The following is a 20,830-nucleotide window of genomic DNA, read 5'->3' on the forward strand; positions in this document are numbered from 1 at the left end:
AAGGAGACTGGCGACAAGGAGCCTGTGATGGTGGAAGAGATTGGGGCTCATGGCTTGTCTACCGGTTAAGTTGATGTAACCTATGTCACTCAGGAGTTGAAAAACCACCCCCCTAGTGGAGTATTGTCATAAATCTGTGTTTATACCGTGCTATGTTGGTGGGAATCACTCTCTGCCGATATAGCTTCTGCCTCTCATTGAGGTGGAGTAATTACGTCGATGGGAGAGTACTCTCCCGCAAACGTAGCATGTCTTCACCGACGCTCTGCATTGGTGCTAATGTAGCACAGTAGTGAAGACAATCCCTTAGACATGAAGCTCAGAGGGGGAGACTAGGACTGGCTGGGCAAGGAGACCGGAAGAGCCTGAAGAGTGCAGACTGGAATGGTGATAACAGTAATTCCCTTCCTTTGAACCATAATTTTCAATTCATGTGCACTGTGAGGAATGATCCCAATTTTTAAATTTTACATGCATTTATCATCCCAGAAACTAAATAGCCTGATTTCTAAATCAGTGGGAGTTCTAATATTTCATAGTCAAATTTTCATAAGAAAGTCACAAAATAAATTGTATGACTTTTCAGTTATGAAAGGAGTTATTTTAAATAGAAAAAATATAAAACTAGGTGAGTCATAGTTGTTACTAAAGTGTTTTCTGTTTTATTTTAATATATGAATTTTGCTTTTAATTACATCTCTTCCATTACAGATTGCTAAACCTCTTTACTTACAGTCACGCTACTCTACATTCACTGATGATATAGTGCTTTTGATACCTCTGGAATCTACTGAAGCTTTGTTGGTTTATTTATTGCCACAGGACATCCTAGTTAAGATGAAGAGTCAGTTTAAAATGCATGCCTACCCAATAGTGATTAAGAATTAATTAGCATTACTTAATGTTTGTACAGAGCTTTGCATTGCAAAGCAGTATATGAGCTCTATGTAGCATTTTGTTCTCTACCTATTCAACTAGCCTGGGGGAAACTGAATTTTATTTTAAAATCATTTCAACTGTCACTTATTTTAGTTGTTGCAGAGACCCTGCTTATTCCATACATATTTGGGGAAAAAGTTACTCAGGTTTGTTTTTCCCTTCAGTATTCCACTGTCTTGAAGCATGGGGAATAATGAGCGCTTCAGCAAGGCACAATGTCCTTGATTATATTTATTTTCAATCTATGATTTCTTCTTTAAGGCACTTCCAGGCTGATCTAACATAAATTGTCAGTGGGCTCACAACTCCAGTATGCATCTCTCAACTGGAAAAGGGTTGGTGTGACTTGAGGCTACACAGCAAACTGGGGTTTTCCTACAATCAGACTGCTCTGAATTCCATACAATAGCAGAATATTGTGGATGCAAGACTTTGTTCGGATTTAGCAGGTGCAATATCTCAGAAGTATACAGTGGGAATATCTCCCCTAATTTTAAGATTAAGGTCCTTGGGGCCTGAATATTTATAATGTAAGGCTTTCCAAATGAGGGTGTTGCATCAATATGTGCCTTTTTTTTGCCTGTATAACCATGTAAACATATTAGTACTACCCTTGCTCCTTCTCCTTAGGCTCGTGCTGTTCATTACAGTCCCTTGTTGTTCCATTTTGCTTCAGAGAAGGTTTTTCGCATGAGTGGGTGGGTGAGATTCTGTGGCCTGCATTGTGCAGGAGGTCGGACTAGATGATCATAATGGTCACTTCTGACCTTAGTATCTATGAATCTATGAAGCCTCACTGAGCTCTACACAGGTAGATCAGCACAAAACCCACATGGTCCACCAGCCTGAAGCTCAGTAACTAAGTTCTTCAGGTCAGGAACAGTGTTTCATATGTCTGTGCAGAGCTTAGTGCAGTGAAGCTCCATTCCTCAATAGGTCCTTTGCAGACTACTTCAATACCAAATAATAATGGAATTTTCCTGGCTGTTTTTAAAATAAGTGTGCAACTATTTGCTAGAAAGCAGTAAAGTGCTCTATCCTGAAAAATGTGTTCAACCAGTGAGGCTAGAGCTATTGCCTCATTTCATATGCATATTCACAATAGCCAGTACAGCAAGGCAGAACTCCTTCAGAGCTCTGCCTCTTTCCAACACATATCTTTGTCATCAGCATTGCCACAAGTCACATTCCATGTCATTAATGGAAATGACATTTACTTTTTTAAAATAAATGTATGTATCTTTACAGTAGAACATCCAGATCCATTTATAAAAAGGAAATTTGCATTCAACTTGTATATGTGTGCATTAACAGTTCACATAGAAAGTTGGCAGATCACTAGTTATAACAAGCGTGTATGCACAAAATGCATTTTAAAACCATTGTAATTTGGCTACATGAAAACTGATGTTACCTGAACCCTGAAAGGCACATTTCTGACCTACATGCTATGTCCTTGACAAACTTTGTTTCTCTCTTGTCCCATTCACACAACTGAACTATTCAAAATAATGTCACACAAAAATGTGTGTCAAAAAAATGTCACACACAAGTACTCCTTTTCTTTTTGCGAATACAGACTAACACGGCTGTTACTCTGAAACCACACAAAAAAGTGTAATTACACAACCGTGTTTTCCTCCCCAAAATGAAAAAGAAATCACTTTACAGCTGAGAAGAAATATGCCAGTTTTCAGGGTGAGAGGCAGAAGATTGATAGAGTTCTAAGTATCTGAAAAGAATCCTCAAGAATGAAAACTTGCTCAACATTAACTACATGCTCCACCTATAAATATTTATCAATATAAAATCAAAACCCAATATAATATAAAGAGAATTATTTAACAGTCTACTTCACCAGCAAGATTTATATTTTGGTTGAATGTTTTATTCTCCACTATCCACTTTGAAGTGTCATAGTACAGAAATTCTTTCTGATCTTTGAGAGTTCAGACAAAGTATTTCCTACTCTTAAGTGACTTTGCCCAGCACCGGTACTTGCTCTTCACATCATCAACCCAAAGTATGGGTTAAGAGCGACAAAGAAAAGTGTTTGCCTGCAAGTAAAGTTGCCTATAGCCGTAACCACTGATAAGCTGCTAGAATTAGCACTCATAGAAGTTTCAATCACAGACTTATGATCTGAAAATATAATCATGAAAAGTAAAAGTAAAATTATTTCTAACAGTTAAAACTATTATTGTTTTGACAAACTAGAAGGAAACTTCTCTTAATGTACTAGGTTGAAAAAACACGAGTTAAAGTCTATTTTCACTTTTCAGCCAGGTTCACTTTAAATTCAGTTGACTAAATATAATGAACATGGATCTTTCTTTGAGCAGAAGAGATTTTATTTGAGAGATTTGGGAAAACATTTTTAGTCAGATGTTAATGTTCCTTAAGAAAGATAGGTTTAAGTTTTTAAGAGAAGAAATGTTAATTTGCTTTAATCCATATAGTATATAGACTGTCAGTTATGAACAATTCAAACAGACAGGCAGGGATTTATGCTGAAACCCACTATTAACTAAAACATCCAGTTAGACAATATATTTTATCCTTGGCTACAAAGTTATCAGGTATATGTCACCTCTATATCATAAATATAAGTATTAATTAATGTTGTAACATAGAGTCTACAGGCCTCAGCTTTGTAAGATATTTAGCTTAGCCAAACGAGACCCCAGGCCTAAGGAAAGATTTGACAAAAGCAACTACCCAATAAGTGACCCTAGAATGATTGTAAGCTGTCACAAGAGAGCAATGATCTTATATCACAAGATGTCATGAGACAGAATGCTGCATTAAGTGTTTTATACTGCTGGTATTTAGGAGCTATGTTCTGTAATGTACCAGTTAAAGCCAGTTAGAGTATTTGGGGGATTTTTGCAGACATAGGGTATTATAATATGCTAACCATGTCTTTATGGTGGTTGAATAAAGTAAATGTTAATAAATGTAAGGGGAACTAACAAGTTAGCCTATAAAAAGTGGGGCACCCTACATTTAGTTGAGTGTGGAAGTGTAGATAAGGAAAAGGGGGTTGAAACCTTCATAAAGATGTATGGACCCCAGTGGGCATCAGTGTACCATTATAAAAGCTGTATCTCATTCTGTGTGCTTTGGAACACCCCAGGTGACACCCACTGGTCACAATTAGGACCATGAAGATGACGAGGAGGATGACTGACACTCTGGGGTTCCCCCCATTTTCACAGAATCGTAGACTCACTGGACTGGAAGGGACCTTGAGAGTTCATCTAGTCCAATCCCCTGCACTAAGTATTTTCTAGTATTGTCTAGCCTGCTCTTAAAAACCTCCAATGATGGAGATTTCACAACCTCCCTGTGAAATTTATTCCAGTGCTTAACCACCCTGACAGTTAGGAAGTTTTGCCTAATGTCCAACCTAAACCGCCCTTGCCACAATTTAAGCCCATGCTTCTTGTCCTATCCTCAGAGGTTCAGGAGAATAATTTTTCTCCCTCCTCCTTGTAACAACCTTTTATGTACTGTGACAAAGCTCCTCCTCTGTCTTGGTGAGTCCTGCACTTATTGGCGGATTTGCTTGCCTCAGAGATTCACGGCAGCCCTCAGTTTGGCCACTTTTGCTAGTGGCTCAAACGTGCCATTCACTCAGCTAACCTCATCACTGGTCAGCATGGGGAAAAGGAAGGAGAACAATCCCCACAGTCTCCGCTGGTCCACCCAGTGGGTCGGGGAACAGACCAGGGACTTTCCCCTCTGGTGGGACCCACAGCCCAGGTCAACTCCTTCTGTATCCAATAAGGAGTTGGGGGGATCCCGGGCCCACCCTCTACTCCAGGTTCCAGTCCAGGGCCCTGTGGATCACAGCTGTCTACAGTATTTTGTGTAACACCTGTGTGACAGCTACAACTCCCTGGGTTACTTCCCCATGGCCTCCTCTCAACACCTTCTGTATCCTCACCACAGGACCTTCCTTCTGAACAGTTCCTTCTGTATCTGTTCTGAACAGTTCCTTCTGTATCTGTTCCTTCTGTATCTGTTCTGTTTATTTCTTCTCCTTGGTGCAGGATTTTATGTTTATTACTGCAAAATCTCCTCATATTGCCCACAGCTCTGACTACTCTAACTTTCTTTAGGTCACTTGTCTACGGTCCCAATACACAAAAGTATTTAGGCTCCTGATTTCCATTGAAATCAGCCAGTCATACAAGCATAGAGAGGCTCTTTCGTGGATTTTAATTGGTTTGGGAGGAGGGAGAGTGTCATCAAAAAGCCTCTGAAATCCAGAGATAGTGTCAGTACTTGAAGATTGACAAACTCTTTAGTATGGTGATAGAAGCAAATTTGCAAGTCATCAGTATATTATGTACATGATTTGAGATTCAGGCCCCAGTCCTGCAAACACAGGCATGCTTAACTCTTGTGGGACTATTCACATGCTTTAAATTAAGCATATGAATACATTTTGGCAGGATTGGAGCCTAAAGTTGTACTAAAAAAAGACAAAACACTCAAAAGGCAACAAGCCACATTTTTATTTAAATTGGTTTGTCTTCAGTAAGGTTGTACATGTGTAATTGAAAGCAGAAATTGGTCCATGGTATTTAGTATCATGTTGTTAAAGGATATTTGCAATGCTTGCTTTTCATTTTTCCTCTTTTGATAGATAAAGGGAAAAAATTGCAAAAAACAGATTCATTCCAAACACTATCAAACTTAACTTTATAATTGTTGTGACGTTATCGATAAACTATAACCATGTAGATCATTGTTGCTACCACTGTTATATAATTGCAACAAATCTTGTACAAAGGTCAAGGAAGGTGTCTATGGAAAGGTTATGCTTTGCTGAATATAATTATGCGATTTGTATACACGTATCATTTTTGTATTTGAAGTTATGAGTATTGGCTCTATACCTGTATTTCTAAATGTTTGCTCCTGGGGTAATGCCCACAAGGTAATTAGCCAGAACCTCTTGGAGGAACTATTCAAATTGAGCGGCCCATCAAAAGAACATTTAACTCACAATGGAAGGCGCCCACCTACCCTGAATGGACTTTCCTGTGAACACGCTATTTGAAGTATAGGTAATGGTTTCTACTATGACTAAGCGGCATCAGACATGGACACATGACTTGCCCTTGCGACTCCAAACACCATCTTGTTGCTGTAGTTTTCCACAGTGAGAACAATGGGTTTCCCTCCACATGGGAGAAGCTATAAAAGGCACTGGAAACATCTCCATTTTGCCTCTTTCCTGCTCAAACTCTGGACAATGGATTTATACTAAAGGGTGCATTCTAGCCAAGGAATCGAGGACCTTCCAATGATTTGGAAGCAACCAGAGACTTAACTTAAGCCAGCAGTTTATTCCATCACTGCTACAAGCCTGATCCAAGAACTTTTCAATTATTATATGTATTTGACTCCTATAACCAATTTTAACTCTCACTCTTCTTACTTTCTTTCTTTCTTTTTATAAATAAACCTTTAGATGTGAGATACTAAAGAATTGGCAACAGCGTGATTTTTGGGTAAGATCTAAATTGGAAATTGACTTGGGTGTGTTGCTGGTCCTTTGGGATCAGAAGAACCCTTTATTTGATTAAATTGGTTTTAAAGAACCACTCATCTCTAAGTCTAGTGTTTTTGTTGGTGATATAAGAACTGGAATGCTTAAGAAAACTGCTGTCTGACTTCACCAGTGTGGTGAAACAGAAGTTTACTTTTGTTGCTGGTTTGGTGTATCTCATGGGAGAATAACCTCCAGTTTTGGGGTATATCTGCCCTATTTTTCAGCAGTTTGTCCTGAATTTGGTATTCTCAGTTGTGACCCATGGAGGCCCGGTGACTATTGTTTATAATTAAACTCTTTTACTGCTTTGACCATTTCTAGTCTCATATTCGAAAGAATCTGTCTTATTTCAGCATTTACCTATTCAAGACAAAACAAGCTACATGGCATAACAAGTACCTATTTTAATATATTTATTTGTGATTTTTTTTAATATTTGGAAAATATGTTGATATGACACAGCAGTGTGTTGAAATCTTTTAGGATATCAATCAACAATTTACTGAAAAACATACTTCATTGAATAAGATTTCTATATAACGTAGAGTGGAAGGGCCAATAAGGGCCAAATTCTGCTTTCAGTTACACAGTTACAACCTCCACTGAGGGAATTTCACCAATGTAACTGAGACCAGAATTTGGCCTTAAGTTATTTTATTCTGCAGACTGATGGAAAGTATTTCTGTGGAAATGAAATAAATGTTTTCCCAAAACAGGTCTATTCTGGCTTTGTCCTAAGTTGCACCATGAACAAAAGCAGAAATATTAGGAGTCTAGGTGGGGAAAGGGTCCATTTCAAAATATCATGCAACTTGCTTGAATTTCTGGATCCTGACTACCAACATACAATTTTTTTGAAAGCTAAATGACAGTGTCCTTGAAGTATCACTGACGTTGACTCCAGCTGATACAGTTTTTGGTTATTAACATACCTTGCTATACGTCTAGAATGAGCCCACCAATAATTAGAACTGAATATTCTAATTTTTAAAATTAAATCAAGCCTCTGGGAAAGAACCAAGGAAATAGATGGCTAAAGGCCTTTCAAGCAATTAACAAGCACTGTACTGTAAGGTTAAAAATTAAATGGTGCAAACTAGGTTAAGAGTTTCTTCTCTTAAAAATGTCATGTTGATAGAAAGGTAGGGCTCTTGCACTTACGGGTGAAAGCACAAGGAGACAGGACATTGCTTGAGAAATTCATACTTCAGAAAACTAAGTGAATTTTCACTGTTGTTTGTACATTTATATTTTTCTCATAAAAATAATGCTTTGGATTTATATCATGCCTTCCATCTGAGACTCTGAAAATAACTTTACAAACATTAATTAAGCCTCACAATATTCAATATTCCTCTTAGGTAAGTAGGTATTATTTCTGAGCGTCTTGAGACACCTAGCTGTCTCACACTGGACACTCAAAACAGAGACATTCAAAATTTAGAGGTCATTTTAGTTTGCCAAAGTAAGTTATGGGTGAAGCTGGGAATAAACCCAACAACTTTGGTTCTCAGTTCTGCAGTCTAATCACTATGTCATGCATTCACCAACCAATACACTAGCTTCAAATTCCTCCAACTGGGTCACTCCAGAAATACCTTTATAAAATGACAAACAAGGATAGAGCTCTACTGAAGTGGATGCCAATGCTGCCTAGTATAATTGGCCAACAAAAAGGTTGCAAAATACAGTGATTGGCGGCTCATCAGAACAATGTAACCTGTATCTTCTGGTCCAACTCCAAATATCATGCTGATCTCACAACATATAAGTTTCAAAAGAAAATAAAATCAAGAACTTTATATCATTGTAGTCCAAACAAATCAGCAAATAGTACAGGAAGCAAAGGTGAAAAATTACCATGATACAATTAATCATCATTCATAACATTGTAAAGACTCAAAAATGCCCAAGAAGCACCATGTTCTAGAGGCACAAGTGAACACAGTACACATACATATATTTGTTTAGAATGTGCAGAGACTGGCTGAATACTAAAAGATGAACATTTCTTATGAAGAACAAGAACTGATGTGCACTTTCCTTGGGTGCTACAGAATTTATGGGAAAATTCTAAGTTAAACTGAAAGTAGATTGAAAAAATGAGAGTTTGGATTTTTTTTTTTTGCTAAGTGTATTGAGTTCTTTTTCCCGCTGTGACTAGATATATTGCTGCATCTAAATTAACTTTCTTAGAATTTGTTTGTAAATTAGAAATACTGACCTGCCTGTAAAAAGAAGAGAGAAAAAATGCTATAGAAAATTGCATATTTTAATTCTGAGCTGCAACGTAATGGATGTACTATTACATGAGAGTACAACACCACTCTAGTGAAATACTGGAAATGCGCTTAGGCTGAGACCATGCACTTTAATTCTACACTATCTTCACCATAAGGCTAACATATCAGTAAAATGAAATGATTTCTTTAAATAAATGAAGGCACAGTCCTTCCCAGAGTATTAGGGTGTACAGAGGATGTGGGCCTGCTGCAGTAACCTTAGAAAGGGAAGCATGCTTTCACTTGCATATCTGATCAGCTCTGCTTGATAATGGTGAGAGGACTGAGGGCAAGAAACCATGTCCCCCATCCACTTGGGATACTATAGATGCACCTAAATGTTAACAAAAGTATTTGTAACTGGTATTTAGATATCTAAAATAAATATTGATGACTAACTTTAGTTAGTCAAGTTGGATAATTGAGCATTAAACAAACAAGTCATATAGTGACTGCCATCAGTGAGACATTATACAAATTAAAATATAGAAATCAGAGATGGAAAACACCTATTGTGTCATCTAGTCCATCCCTCCTCCATGAAGACAAAGTTTTAGACCCTACATTACACTTCCTATTACTTTGTCCAGTCTACTCTGAAATGTCTGAAATGATGGAACATCTGCTACTTCAGCTGGGAAACTATTTCAAAGCTTAGTAGACCTTATTGCCAGGAAGTATTGATGAAATGCTTCAGTGAACTGAGTTAAGGCTGCAATTTTGTCATGTCAGCTGTTAGCTAATGTAGTATGCGCTCAGTAAAAAATTCAAAAGTTGTGGGAATATAGTAAGCAAAAGGCCAAAAGTCAATGACATTTTTTATACTCAAACTATCCTATATTTCTCCATTTTCATGCACACAAAAGGAAGAGTTCATGTTCTGTAAAAGTTTTGTTCATAAGAATTGCTGTACTAGTGTTGAGAGGGGGAAATTGAACCTGTGTTGCCCACATCCCCTGTGAGTGCTCTAACTATTGGGCTAAAACATATAATCAAGTGAGTAGCACCACCACCTTCCATGGCCAGATTTAAATGGGATCCAATCCAATAGGCAGCCGATGAGCATGCATACAGGATCAGGCCCCATACACGATTTAAGTGGCTGAATACTTATCTTCCCTGGGTTTGTGAATTGTTCTAGGACTTAGGAGGGTGATAGGCATCCGAATGCCTAGAGGGAGGCAACAATGCACATGCTCAGAGTCAGAAACATAGAGGTACCTAGGACATTTTTACTCTGAAAACTTAGGCATCAAGTAAGTGTGAGTGCCTACAGGGTTTGGCAGGAGTTCTGTGGATCGCAGTGGAGCCCAAACTGGGATTAGGGCACTTTTGTGGATCCGGGTAGATGCAATATAAATAAATACCACCATTGTATAATATTAGTTGCATTTAAGCTTTGAATCTGGCACACCCCATTTCCAGTCACTAAACCCTGAAGTTTTCTGCTGAACTTTTAGAACTGTCTTCATTTTTTTTTCTTTTTCAGGTATTATAAAAGGAGGAGGATTTGCACTCCTAACATAGAAGATTTCAGCACAGGGATTCTGACAATTAAAACTGTCAAGAGTTGAATGGCATTTTTGTAAAGCAAAATATCCACCCTTCTAAATCTTAAGGTTTTCTCTTTTGTTTCCTAATACACTTTTGTATGTACTGTATACTGGCTGATATTATAGAATATATGCACAACTGCATAGATTCTATGAAGATGTGAGCTGATCTGTGAGTCTGTCATGTATAAAAGAAAGATTTCATAGGGCTTGACCCTGAGACCCTAACACAAATGAGCAGTCCCAATGAAGCTAATAGGACTACTGATGTGTCTAAGTGTTGCAGGATTGAGTAATTAGGGGGCAAGCACCCGATTGAAAATCAGACATATAAAATATCCCTAATAGAGGAAGTGGATAATGAATAAGTCACACTACTTCAAGGTTAACCATTAAATACATTAATCAGCATGTGATCTAATGAGTAAAACATATACAAAAACAAGTGATTCATTCAGAGTAACTCAAATATCTCTTTATTTGTGATATATTTCACAGCATGCTTGATAGATTAAGGGCCCAATACTGCAACTCTCTTTTACATGGGTAGTCCTTACACATGTGAGCAAGCCCATTGATTTCAATGGATCTGAGCACACTCTACATCCCACAGGAGACACTCAGCATTTTACACCCCGTAACAAAAACAATTGTATGAGTTACAACAGTGTGTTTATCACAGTCAAAAGGAAATCTTATCCAGGGTTACAGATTCAGTAATCACTGCTAGATTGTGAAGAGATAAATGGAGGCATTCTACAGAGTTTCTGACATGTATTTAGTACAGAGCTTACATAATGGTTTGCTAATTAGACATTAAACCCCAGAAGATGGAGTTGTTCTCTTGCAAGAGACTACTGGAAACAAATGGTCTCTTTACAGGGAAACTACGTAATACTTATGGAACTTCTTTCCCCAAAAGCATACACATATGATAGAGAACACAATCTTCTCTGCAGCACAGACAAGCTAATGCTTCCAGAAAACATGGTGCTAAACACAGCAACAATTTTAGCAACTGAATCAAATTACTGAGTTTTTACAGATCATGCAATGAGCTTTCCACACTACTGTTCATACCATTAAAAAAAAAAAAAAGGTCAGGGAAGGGAATGAAGGAATTTAAAAGCCATGACATCCACACAACAAAATATTGTACAGTAGGTAATCTTACACAAAAGCCCACAGTGTATTTTAAGGGGAATTTTATCAATATTTGATCTAAAGCAAAAAAGAATGTTTCAAGTAAATTTCATGCACTGAAAATTTTCAGCAGCAGGGGAAAACAACACAAAAGTACAACAATCCATGTCAGAAATTGCCCACATTTGACATAGTTAACACAATATTCTTATGTTTTTATAATTTACACTTGATGCCCAACTTTCTTTTCTACAGAGACATTTAAAAAGCATCTATGCCTTTTGTATTGGTGATGGAATTAGTTAATAATAATTTTACTATTTTAGGAGCTATATTACTCAGTGTCTTTCCAGTCTGATGCTGTCAAATATTTACTTTTTATAATATTATCTTGATAGTGAAATGCAAATGTGAAGAGGCACTTAAAGTAGAAGAATGAAAGAAAATGATTTTATATACCATATTAAAATGCTAGTATAACAGGCATTCATAGTGCAATTATGGGTCCAAGATACCTTTAGGCCTTGTCTATACACAAGAGTTGTAGAGTTAAAGTGGTGCAACCATCCTAATGGAGATGCAGTTATATTGGTATGAAGGTCTATATATTGGTATATCTATTTCCTGCTTAGGAAGGGAAATAAGCTATACCTGTATATGGTCCCTTTTTTACATGCATAACTGCATTCACACTAAGTCAGTTGCACCAGTATACCTATTCCAATAAAAATCACACCTCTAACTGAAGCAATCATACGGGTACAAAAACTATGTATCAACCTGGCCTTAAAACCACCACTAGGACTTAAAAAAAGAAGCTGTGGAACTAATCTGTATGAATGATTACATGTAATTTTTGACATAATAAAGTACATTTATCTCCCACCCATCCCATTTATTTATTTATTTATTTTATTTATTTGCAAAATACAACTAGTTCAAGCACATACCAGACCCAGTACTGCCATGGGTGAAGTACTATCTGCTCTCATTGGAAAAAAAATTGAAAAGATTCAGTCCTTATTGTGTGTTAGAATTCCTTCAGTATAAGTGTTATCTACTTCAGTGCTGCTCAAAGTGGTGGTCCGCGGACCGCTGCCGGTCCACAAGCCATCAGCTGCCGGTCTGCGCGCACGTTGGGGAAAAAAAATGCCGGTCCCCCACATCAGATAGCTTGAGAAGTACTGATCTACTTCATCTGAGACTATCAGCATAAAATGTTTCACTTGTAAGGCAGAAATCTATTTCATTCATAAACTAATATCACATAAAATATTATTTTACTGTATATATCATTTAAGAATCCAATTCTGCAACTACGTACTCCTGAATAACTTTAATCACAGGAGTAGTCCTCTTGATTTTAATGGAAATACTCACATGAGTAAAGTTACTCATGTTCTACATTTGTCCAAAATTCAAGACTGTGCCATTACTCACTCTAGTTTGAACTGTGAGCCTGGCTGCCCACCCATGCAGGGAAACAAGGGGGCATAATCAACCTCCTTAATTGCCTGTGCATGATATGCACATCACCAGACCCTGCGTAGGCTGCTACATTCCCTTCCTAGGCAGGAAGGATGTGGGTGGACAAGTGGGGAATAGGTGGAGCTTGACTCCCCGCTCTCCTCTCCCCATGCACCTGCCAGTGCAGCTGAGCTAGCATGGAAAGGGGGAAAAAATTATTCCAAGAAAAGAGCTAATAAAATTTACTTCCCCCAGGGAACAAGGAGAAAGCAGGGATTGAAGCGTGACTCTGAGAGTCACAATTTAGTGACTGCTCTGCTCCTTTCATAGCTGTGCTGACCTTTACTTGGGCTTGAATGCAAGGTTCCAGTACATCCCATTGAGTGATACATCACACTGCAAATAGTCCCTTTGGAACCAAGGATTTAATAAGAATCTCTCTTTCACTTCTTTTGAAAAATGTACTATTTAACCTACTTCTTTCTTTAACAGAACAGTGCAACTATTTGATTTAAACAGGTGTATCCCTTTCTATGACATTCACTCACTATTCTATGTATATGAAGAGATTGATGAATTGCTTACTTACACTATCAACCCTTTTAAGCACATTTATTATTTCAGAAAGTACTTCTATAATTGTGATTAATAAATTTTACAAAGGCAGCCAACCAATTCTTACTATGTAGTAAAACAACTAATTCTTCACGAGAATTGATTTTTAATATAAATACAGTTCTCCCTAAATGTTTATTGTTGTACCTTTTGGAAATATATTTTATGTTAATTGTGTATTTTTATGTTTTATAGCCAATCAAAATATGTTGACATTAACATTCTAATTGAATACTGCATTTACTGTTTTAACTATAAAAAGTCATATTGCACTCTAATTTTATTTTATTTTATTTCTGGAAAAATATGTGTGCAGTTAAAGTTCATAATATACTTAAATAATAAGCAAATTTTGTATAGTATTTGAAAAAATAAAAATAAATAAGTGATTTCTGAGTTCCTTTGAAGCATGAGCTCCAATATATTCCTGGCATAGTACAACAATGTAGCACTATGTGAAACAAAATAAGCTTTTTCTGATTTGGGCAAGGTCATTTTCCCCTACTGTGAGGATACTACGGAACCTTTCTAGCTTTATATTACCTGACAGACCTGATGGATTTGGAAATGCTTTCAAACCAACTATTAATGGATTAAAATGAAACGGTCATGGATTCTTAACATTGCCTGCTTCTTCAGCATCTTTTGTGCCCTTTCTTTGGCATTTAAAGGACTAAGAAAGGCACAATTATATTTTCTGCGGTATACATGGACATTGACATACTTCATATTCCAAGAAACACAAGGGCAGAGATTCCAAGGTTATACTTCGCATTGGCCCGAGATTTTCAGAAACCATATCATTCAGCACCACGGCTAGCTCCCACTTAGGGACCGGGTAGAAATTCTACGTGTTTTCCTTCTCCCTAGTACACAACGTTATAGCTCAAGGTGGGAGCGCTCGCTAGATGACTTTCAAGCTCCAGGTAAATTAAATAGGAACAAACCTCTTTCTGTGCAAAAAAAAAAAAAAAAATCATTAAGAAAACCTCCATTCCCCCTCAGTCCACCTAGTTCAAGTCCATGCATTTTAGTCACATGAATATATAACCTTTAAATATTTCTGAAGAGCTCACGCCGTGCGTTCAGCATCAAATTGCAAAGCTGGAACAGCGAGTTCTCGCTCTAAAATAACAGGACAAGGGATGTCTGTCTCAAGCGTTTGCAACCTTCACACAATGAACCGACTGGCAAAAAGTACCCTCCAGCTTGGCTGTTTTCGGACCAACTCTTGTCTTGAGCTTTTCCTCTCTGCCTTGCCTGTTTCCTCCTTCTCCCCGTGAAGCTGCATTACATAGATTTGGGACCGGAAGAGACAACCCCCCTCACCCCCAAAGTTTGAATCACAGACTCGTAGCCAAGGTCGCCGGGCGTTTGCTGGAAGCACTCTCCCCCCCCCCCCTTCCCCGAAACCCCCTCTCGGACTCGGAACCCAGCGCTGGGTTTCAGGTCCTGCCCTTGCACAGCCTGGTGGGGCTTTCGTTGCTGGCCATGGCACTGGGTTCATAAGGCGTCTGAAGAAGACAAGAGACGCCAGCTGCCACGCCAGGCTACCCCGAGGCGTGCGCGTGGTGGGCACCCACCCAGAGCCACACTCCACACACGGGACCACGCCGCCTGCCCGCAGGCAGCTCCTTCCCACCGCCCCCGAACGCCTTTCCGCCCAGAGACAGTCCCCAGCGCACGGCCATGAGACACGCTGCAGCGTGCACACAATGGGGGACTGGCAGCGTGCCCGGGGGCGCAAAGCTACAAACGGCGGCGCTCTGCACGACTGGCTCCACTTTATTTGCCAAAGTTTGTCCAGCGCGCTGCCTGGAGGGGTGGGGGTGCCTTTCTTTTTCAGGGGGGAGCCGCCACGCTGAAGCGGAGGGGCGGGGGTCCCTGCGTGCAGAAGGCACCCGTGAGCCGCCGCCGGCCCTCGCCCCGGGGCAGCTCTCCCCTGGGGTGGGGGGTGGGGAGCGTGGGGGGGCACTCACCTGAAGTCGCTGTAGGGGTGTATGATCCAGAACCCCGCAGTTTTAACCCTTTCCTGCTCCTTCTCCACCGCCTTCTGGCTGCCGAACATGCGGAGGGAGAATTTGTTGACCCCGGGCTGCAGCATGGAAGTGAACTGGCGCTGCATGAAGCCGTACTGCCGCCCGGAGCCCTCGGCCTCCTCCAAGCCCACCCCGGGCTCCTCGCCGCCGCCGCTGCCGCCGTCCACTTTGAAGCATACCGAGTTGCCGTGCTCCTTCCCGCCGCCCGGGCTGCCCAGCGCCTTCTCCGCCGGCTTCGCCTGCAAGGCGTTGGCGCTGCCGCTGCCATCGTCCCGGCTGCCGGGCGAGGAGCTCGGCTTGCCCGCCTCCATGCTGCGGGGGGAGCGCTCTCCAGCCTGGCCCGGGCTCCTGCGGCACTGGGAGTCCGGGGCAGCGCAGCCAGCGGGCCGGCCGCCTTCCTCCCTGCAGCCGCCGCCGGTGCCCTTCAGCAGCTCAGCCCCTCTGCTGCTCCTGGCATTGCGAGCCCAGCCGGTACTGACACGCCGGGGACAGAGGGAGGGAAGCCGCGGCGCCCGCACCGCTCCCTTCGCCTGCCCTCTGCTGGCGGCAACGCCGCACCGCGCTCTGCCCGGCCGCCCGCTTCCCTGCGCCTGACATTGAGCGCCCCGGAGTCCTTGAGGGGCTCGGGAGCTGGGAAGGGGGAGGAGGGAGCGGAAGGGCGTGTGTGGGAGACAGGGGAGGGCGAGAGAGAGCCTGCGTGTGTGCGCCTCGCTCCGTGTGTCTATCTTTAACTGCACGTGCGTCCCTCTGGAAGCAGGTGCGTGGGATTGCCTGTGTGCACGCGACTGGGAGCCACAGACTCAAAAGCAGGTTGTGTTGTGCCTGGTGTAGGCAGCAGAGCTCTCTGTGTGTGCACCGAAAGCACCGGCGCGTGCCCCTGCGCCTGTGTGGCACATGAGCCTGTTTCTGCGGTCACGGTGTAGGGCCACGGTGTGCCTTTCGTCTGGGGTTGTCACTCTGTGCCTGTGTGCGGGAGAGAGAGAGAGACTGCGCTTGTGTACATGTGTACGTGCACACCTGTGCAAACAATTTGGCAAGAGAAAGACTCAGAAAGAGTGGTGATTTTTAATCCTGTGTCTGAAATATGTGGGAGGCCTGGTATTAAAATGATCACATATGATCAAAGACTTTCTTGTTAAAAAAAAAAAAAAGAGGGAAAAAACTATGCCAACCCCTGGGGGAAAGGAAAGAGACAGCGGGCAGGGTGTTGCACCCTATAGCAACCTACCACCAGAGCAGAAATGGACATTAATGATAAAGGGACACAGAAGATGAAACCCCAGATACAGTGGGAAGCCCTGTCCTGAGCAGATTGTACTTACCTGACAGATCCCTGAGGATTATGTTTCCTGTAAACTTTGACAACACTTGTCAATAAACCATTATTGACCTGGCCTCTGTGTGACTTTATGTGTGTGAGAAATAGCAAGAGATATATTCTAATCTAAATTACAAATTTCATTCCAAAGAAACATCACTCACATTAATGGAGTTACTCTGGTTTTACACCGCTGAAAATGAGATCAGAGTCTGTCCCTGTGTCTTTGCATATCTATGTTCTGCTGTGTGCATGAGATTCTTAGTCATTTTTATTTTTTTCACTCACAAAATAACTCAAACAGTGACACAAAATCACACAAACATGTATCTCTCAGTAGGTGTTTATGTAACTGTCTCTTATTATAAGTGTGTATGTGTTATTGTATGTTGCGCTGTGACTGACAGTATGTTTTGTGTGAGAGACTATATTCTGTGTGTGTGTGCGCGTGCATTTTTATATGTGAGACTAAATGTATATTTATGAGCAAGGCTTTTTCTCTGGATAATATTGAAAATGTGTATTATTGTGTGCCTGCATGATTATGTGTTTCTGTGAATAAATGTGCTATTTTTGTGTGAAATTCTATGTGTCTGTATGACTACACATTTTATTGCATATGTGAAACTGTAGGGATATGCAAATAGGTAAAACCTGTATGTGTGTATGTCTACAGGTGGGTTCTTTGTATGGGTAATAGGGTATGCTAGCTCTTTAAGGGTTGGCAGAGGGCCAACACATTCCTATTAGTATTTTCTCCCCAGAATAGAAAGAGTCTAGGGCTTGTAGTTCAGAGGAACTCTGGGCACTGTAGGCAGAGCAAGGCCATCTAGGAGGGGAAAGCAAGAGAGCTAGCGACTTGTAGAGAGCAGGAGGTGTTTGCAGATCTCCCTCCACCAAAAAGCTTTGGAAGAAGCCCAGTGCTGGTAAAATAACTCTGTGTACGCCCTGGGTGAAAGGTGTAAGGTTTAGATGCTGCCTTGAAGAATGAAAATTTTAGACATCTCTTTAAACTAAAAGGGAAGGAGTTTACTCTGGTTTGGTGAGCATAGGACAGAGACTGCCAACCATGGAAGGGCAGCTGAAGCAATGGCCAAGGGTGATATCAGAGAAGTAATTACTAACCTCTGCTACAGAGTGTAAAAGTTGTGTCAATATCTAACATGGATATAACTGTGTATGTGTGACTATATAATGGAAATGTCTGATAGCTTAAAATGGAACATAAGTACTTCTACTTTAAAAAAAAAGAGTCCAATCAGTGTAAACATCATATTTGCTTAGTTTTTCAGACCATTTAAATTCTCCATCTAGGGTTGTTTTGTTTATACATTTTTAATAGAATGCCTCTGAATTCAGCTTCAGGGTGAAAGTTTTCCTCAAGCGTCGTATTCTCTGTTTCTGACCTATATCTTCTCTTAAAGTCTGGTTACTCAAAGCTTGCTAGAGAAGTAAATTAGATTGGTGTGAATCTTGTCCAAGGGGCAGCTGTTAGATTATGAGAGGTTTTTTATGTTGGATTTAAGGGCGCTTTTAGCCAGTCATGTTATGACTGAGAGTTCATGCACTGTGCACACAAACTTGATTGGGGGCAAGGCACACACAGAGTTTATTGATGATCAGGTGTGGGGTGAGATACATCTAAGACTGACTGACAGGAGCTGAGCACACAAGCATGACTGATGGAGGAGGGAGGAGTGTGTGCACTGGATGATTAGTTGATGGGGACCAGCTGCACATTAAACCTCCTCAGTCAGGAGCTAGGCTTTTCCGTCAGACTTCATTCTGCAACAGAGAAAGGTCCATGCATAGCTGCAGTTAGATAAAATATTCTTCTGATGTACTTCTGCTCCCCCAGAGGCTCCAATGCCCACCTCCAATTAATTATTAAAAACGTAGGAAATTAATGCAAAAGCTGTGTTGTGAACCAGTTAGGGTTGTTACTCACACACCATGCCTAATGTAAATCCACAAAAGCAAGGAAATGAAAAGCTAAGTCCTTCTTCAGACACAAACACACACTTTACCATTATCACACCTACCATATGTCAGACCACATGTTGCAAACCTGACTTTGCCTCTATAAGGATATTTGCCTTTCACCACATACTTTAAGTGTCTTTCTGAAAACAACCCTTTACCAAACTACCCTCACCCAACAAGACCAACTGTTATATCAGGCAACCACAGTTGCTAATTTTAAGGGGAAATATAATGTTGTAAAGGGGTGTGTACAAAAGAGTAAACAGGGGCAGGGTGAACAGCAGATGTGATAATGCTAAAGTGTGTGCCTGTGGAAGGAGTAGAGGGTATATATAGGTAAGTGCCTTAGCTTTTCAATGCTTTGCTTTTTGTGGGTTTGTGTCAGGCATGTTGTATGTGTGTGTGTGTGTGTGTAGCAACACTTCCTGCTTCGCATCAAAGTTTTATTTTGCGTGTGTGTATTAATATGGGGGGATATATGTATATATAAAATGCTTGCATGTCTGTGGGTTTAGATGCCATGTATGAATGCAGCTGAGTAAAACCCATGAGTGGGTATGTGTAATTAATATATATATGACCTGTGTGTATATTGTGTCCATATGAATTTTACTATTTTTCTTTGTATGTGAATTTGTGTCTACGCAGAACAGTAGGATGAAGAAAGGGGAAATGAAGACCTGTTGGACACAACAGGGGCATTTTGCTTCTTGTTTGTCACCATTTTATTTGTAATAAATTCTATTGTCAGTTTGTTCAGCAGAGGAAATCTCTCCCTATGTCATTACCATCCTTAATTAGTATGAGCTCCACAGCCACTAGAATGGGAGGCTGTGACAGGGTGCTAAGCAGAAAACTGCTTAGCCAACCCTCTGTAGCTCCAATTAAGGGAGGTAGATCACCTGGCTCTGACTGGGGAAGCTGGAACAGCCACTGCCTTATCAGGCTGGGGCTGGATAAAAGCCCCAGGGGAAGGAAGCTAGGGGAGTAGCTGGACAGGCTGTAAGCTGCATTAGAGGAAAGGCAGCGAGGGGAAGCAGAGAGAGAGAGAGAGAGAGAGAGAGAGAGAGATAGCCTGCTCCCTCTCTTCTGCTGGTGGACTGTAAGAAGGGGACTATGTCTATGGTGGAAAGGTGGTGGGAACACAACCTGTAAATAAAAGCACCAGGTGAGCACTGCACCAAGGTCTCTGTGTGACTGTCTCAGCCCAGCGGGGGCAGCAGCCAGGAGGGCCCTGCACGAACCCCGTTACAGAGGCTCATGAAAATGATTACTACTGCCTACATGATTCATATTTTTAGATGTTGTAAGAAACTAACCCTATCTTCAATCCCAAGAACGAATCTTTAAAAAGAATAAAACTATTTGATGGTGTTTGCAACATCAGTATCTCCTAGGCTTGAGGCAGAGCTGTACTACTACCCAGCACGTTCACAGGTGGCAGATCATGGAATGACTTGTGAAGGTTAGCTGCCAAATAAGCAGAGGTAACTCTGATGAGTAAGCAGTCACAGATAAAGGAGCAGCACCATCTTGGCATGGTGGGGACAGAAGATGGCAATGTTGTTCCTATTGAAAAGCCGTATGTGCCCTCTGATGGTGCTGTGACATGGCGAGTTCAGGCTGCCATTATAATAAGCCTGCATAGCCCCAAACTCTTGGAAACAAGGCCTTTTATGGCAGATCAGGCAGATGTTGAGTCTAATATCCTCAACAGCTGTAAAGGCAGATATAGACTGTAGGGGAGCAAGATCCCCAACCATCTTGGTTTACTTGCCATTGGATTAAGATCTTGTCCCATCAAGAATCTGAGGGGAAACTGGTGTGCAATGGTTTCTTCACATTAAAAGAATCCACGCACAGGCATCTTTCATGGAACTACTATCTACCAGCACATACCTTAAGTCCTTCAGTGACTAGCTAAT

At 40.9% G+C, this 20,830-nt stretch overlaps 1 protein-coding gene across 1 annotated transcript in view; it reads right to left on the reverse strand.

Annotated features, from left to right (window-relative positions):
- Positions 1-16,059, reverse strand: part of HCN1 (hyperpolarization activated cyclic nucleotide gated potassium channel 1) — a 321,687-nt gene extending 305,628 nt beyond the window's left edge. The window contains exon 1 of the mRNA XM_084627782.1: positions 15,545-16,059. Coding sequence (XP_084483908.1) covers positions 15,545-15,915 — 371 coding nt within the window. The 5' untranslated portion in view covers positions 15,916-16,059. The remainder of the gene's footprint in view (positions 1-15,544) is intronic.
- Between the last annotated feature and the right edge of the window lie 4,771 nt (positions 16,060-20,830).

This window comes from Lepidochelys olivacea, assembly GCF_965140295.1.
Source record: "Lepidochelys olivacea isolate rLepOli2 genome assembly, chromosome: 5".
Taxonomy (NCBI): domain Eukaryota; kingdom Metazoa; phylum Chordata; order Testudines; family Cheloniidae; genus Lepidochelys; species Lepidochelys olivacea.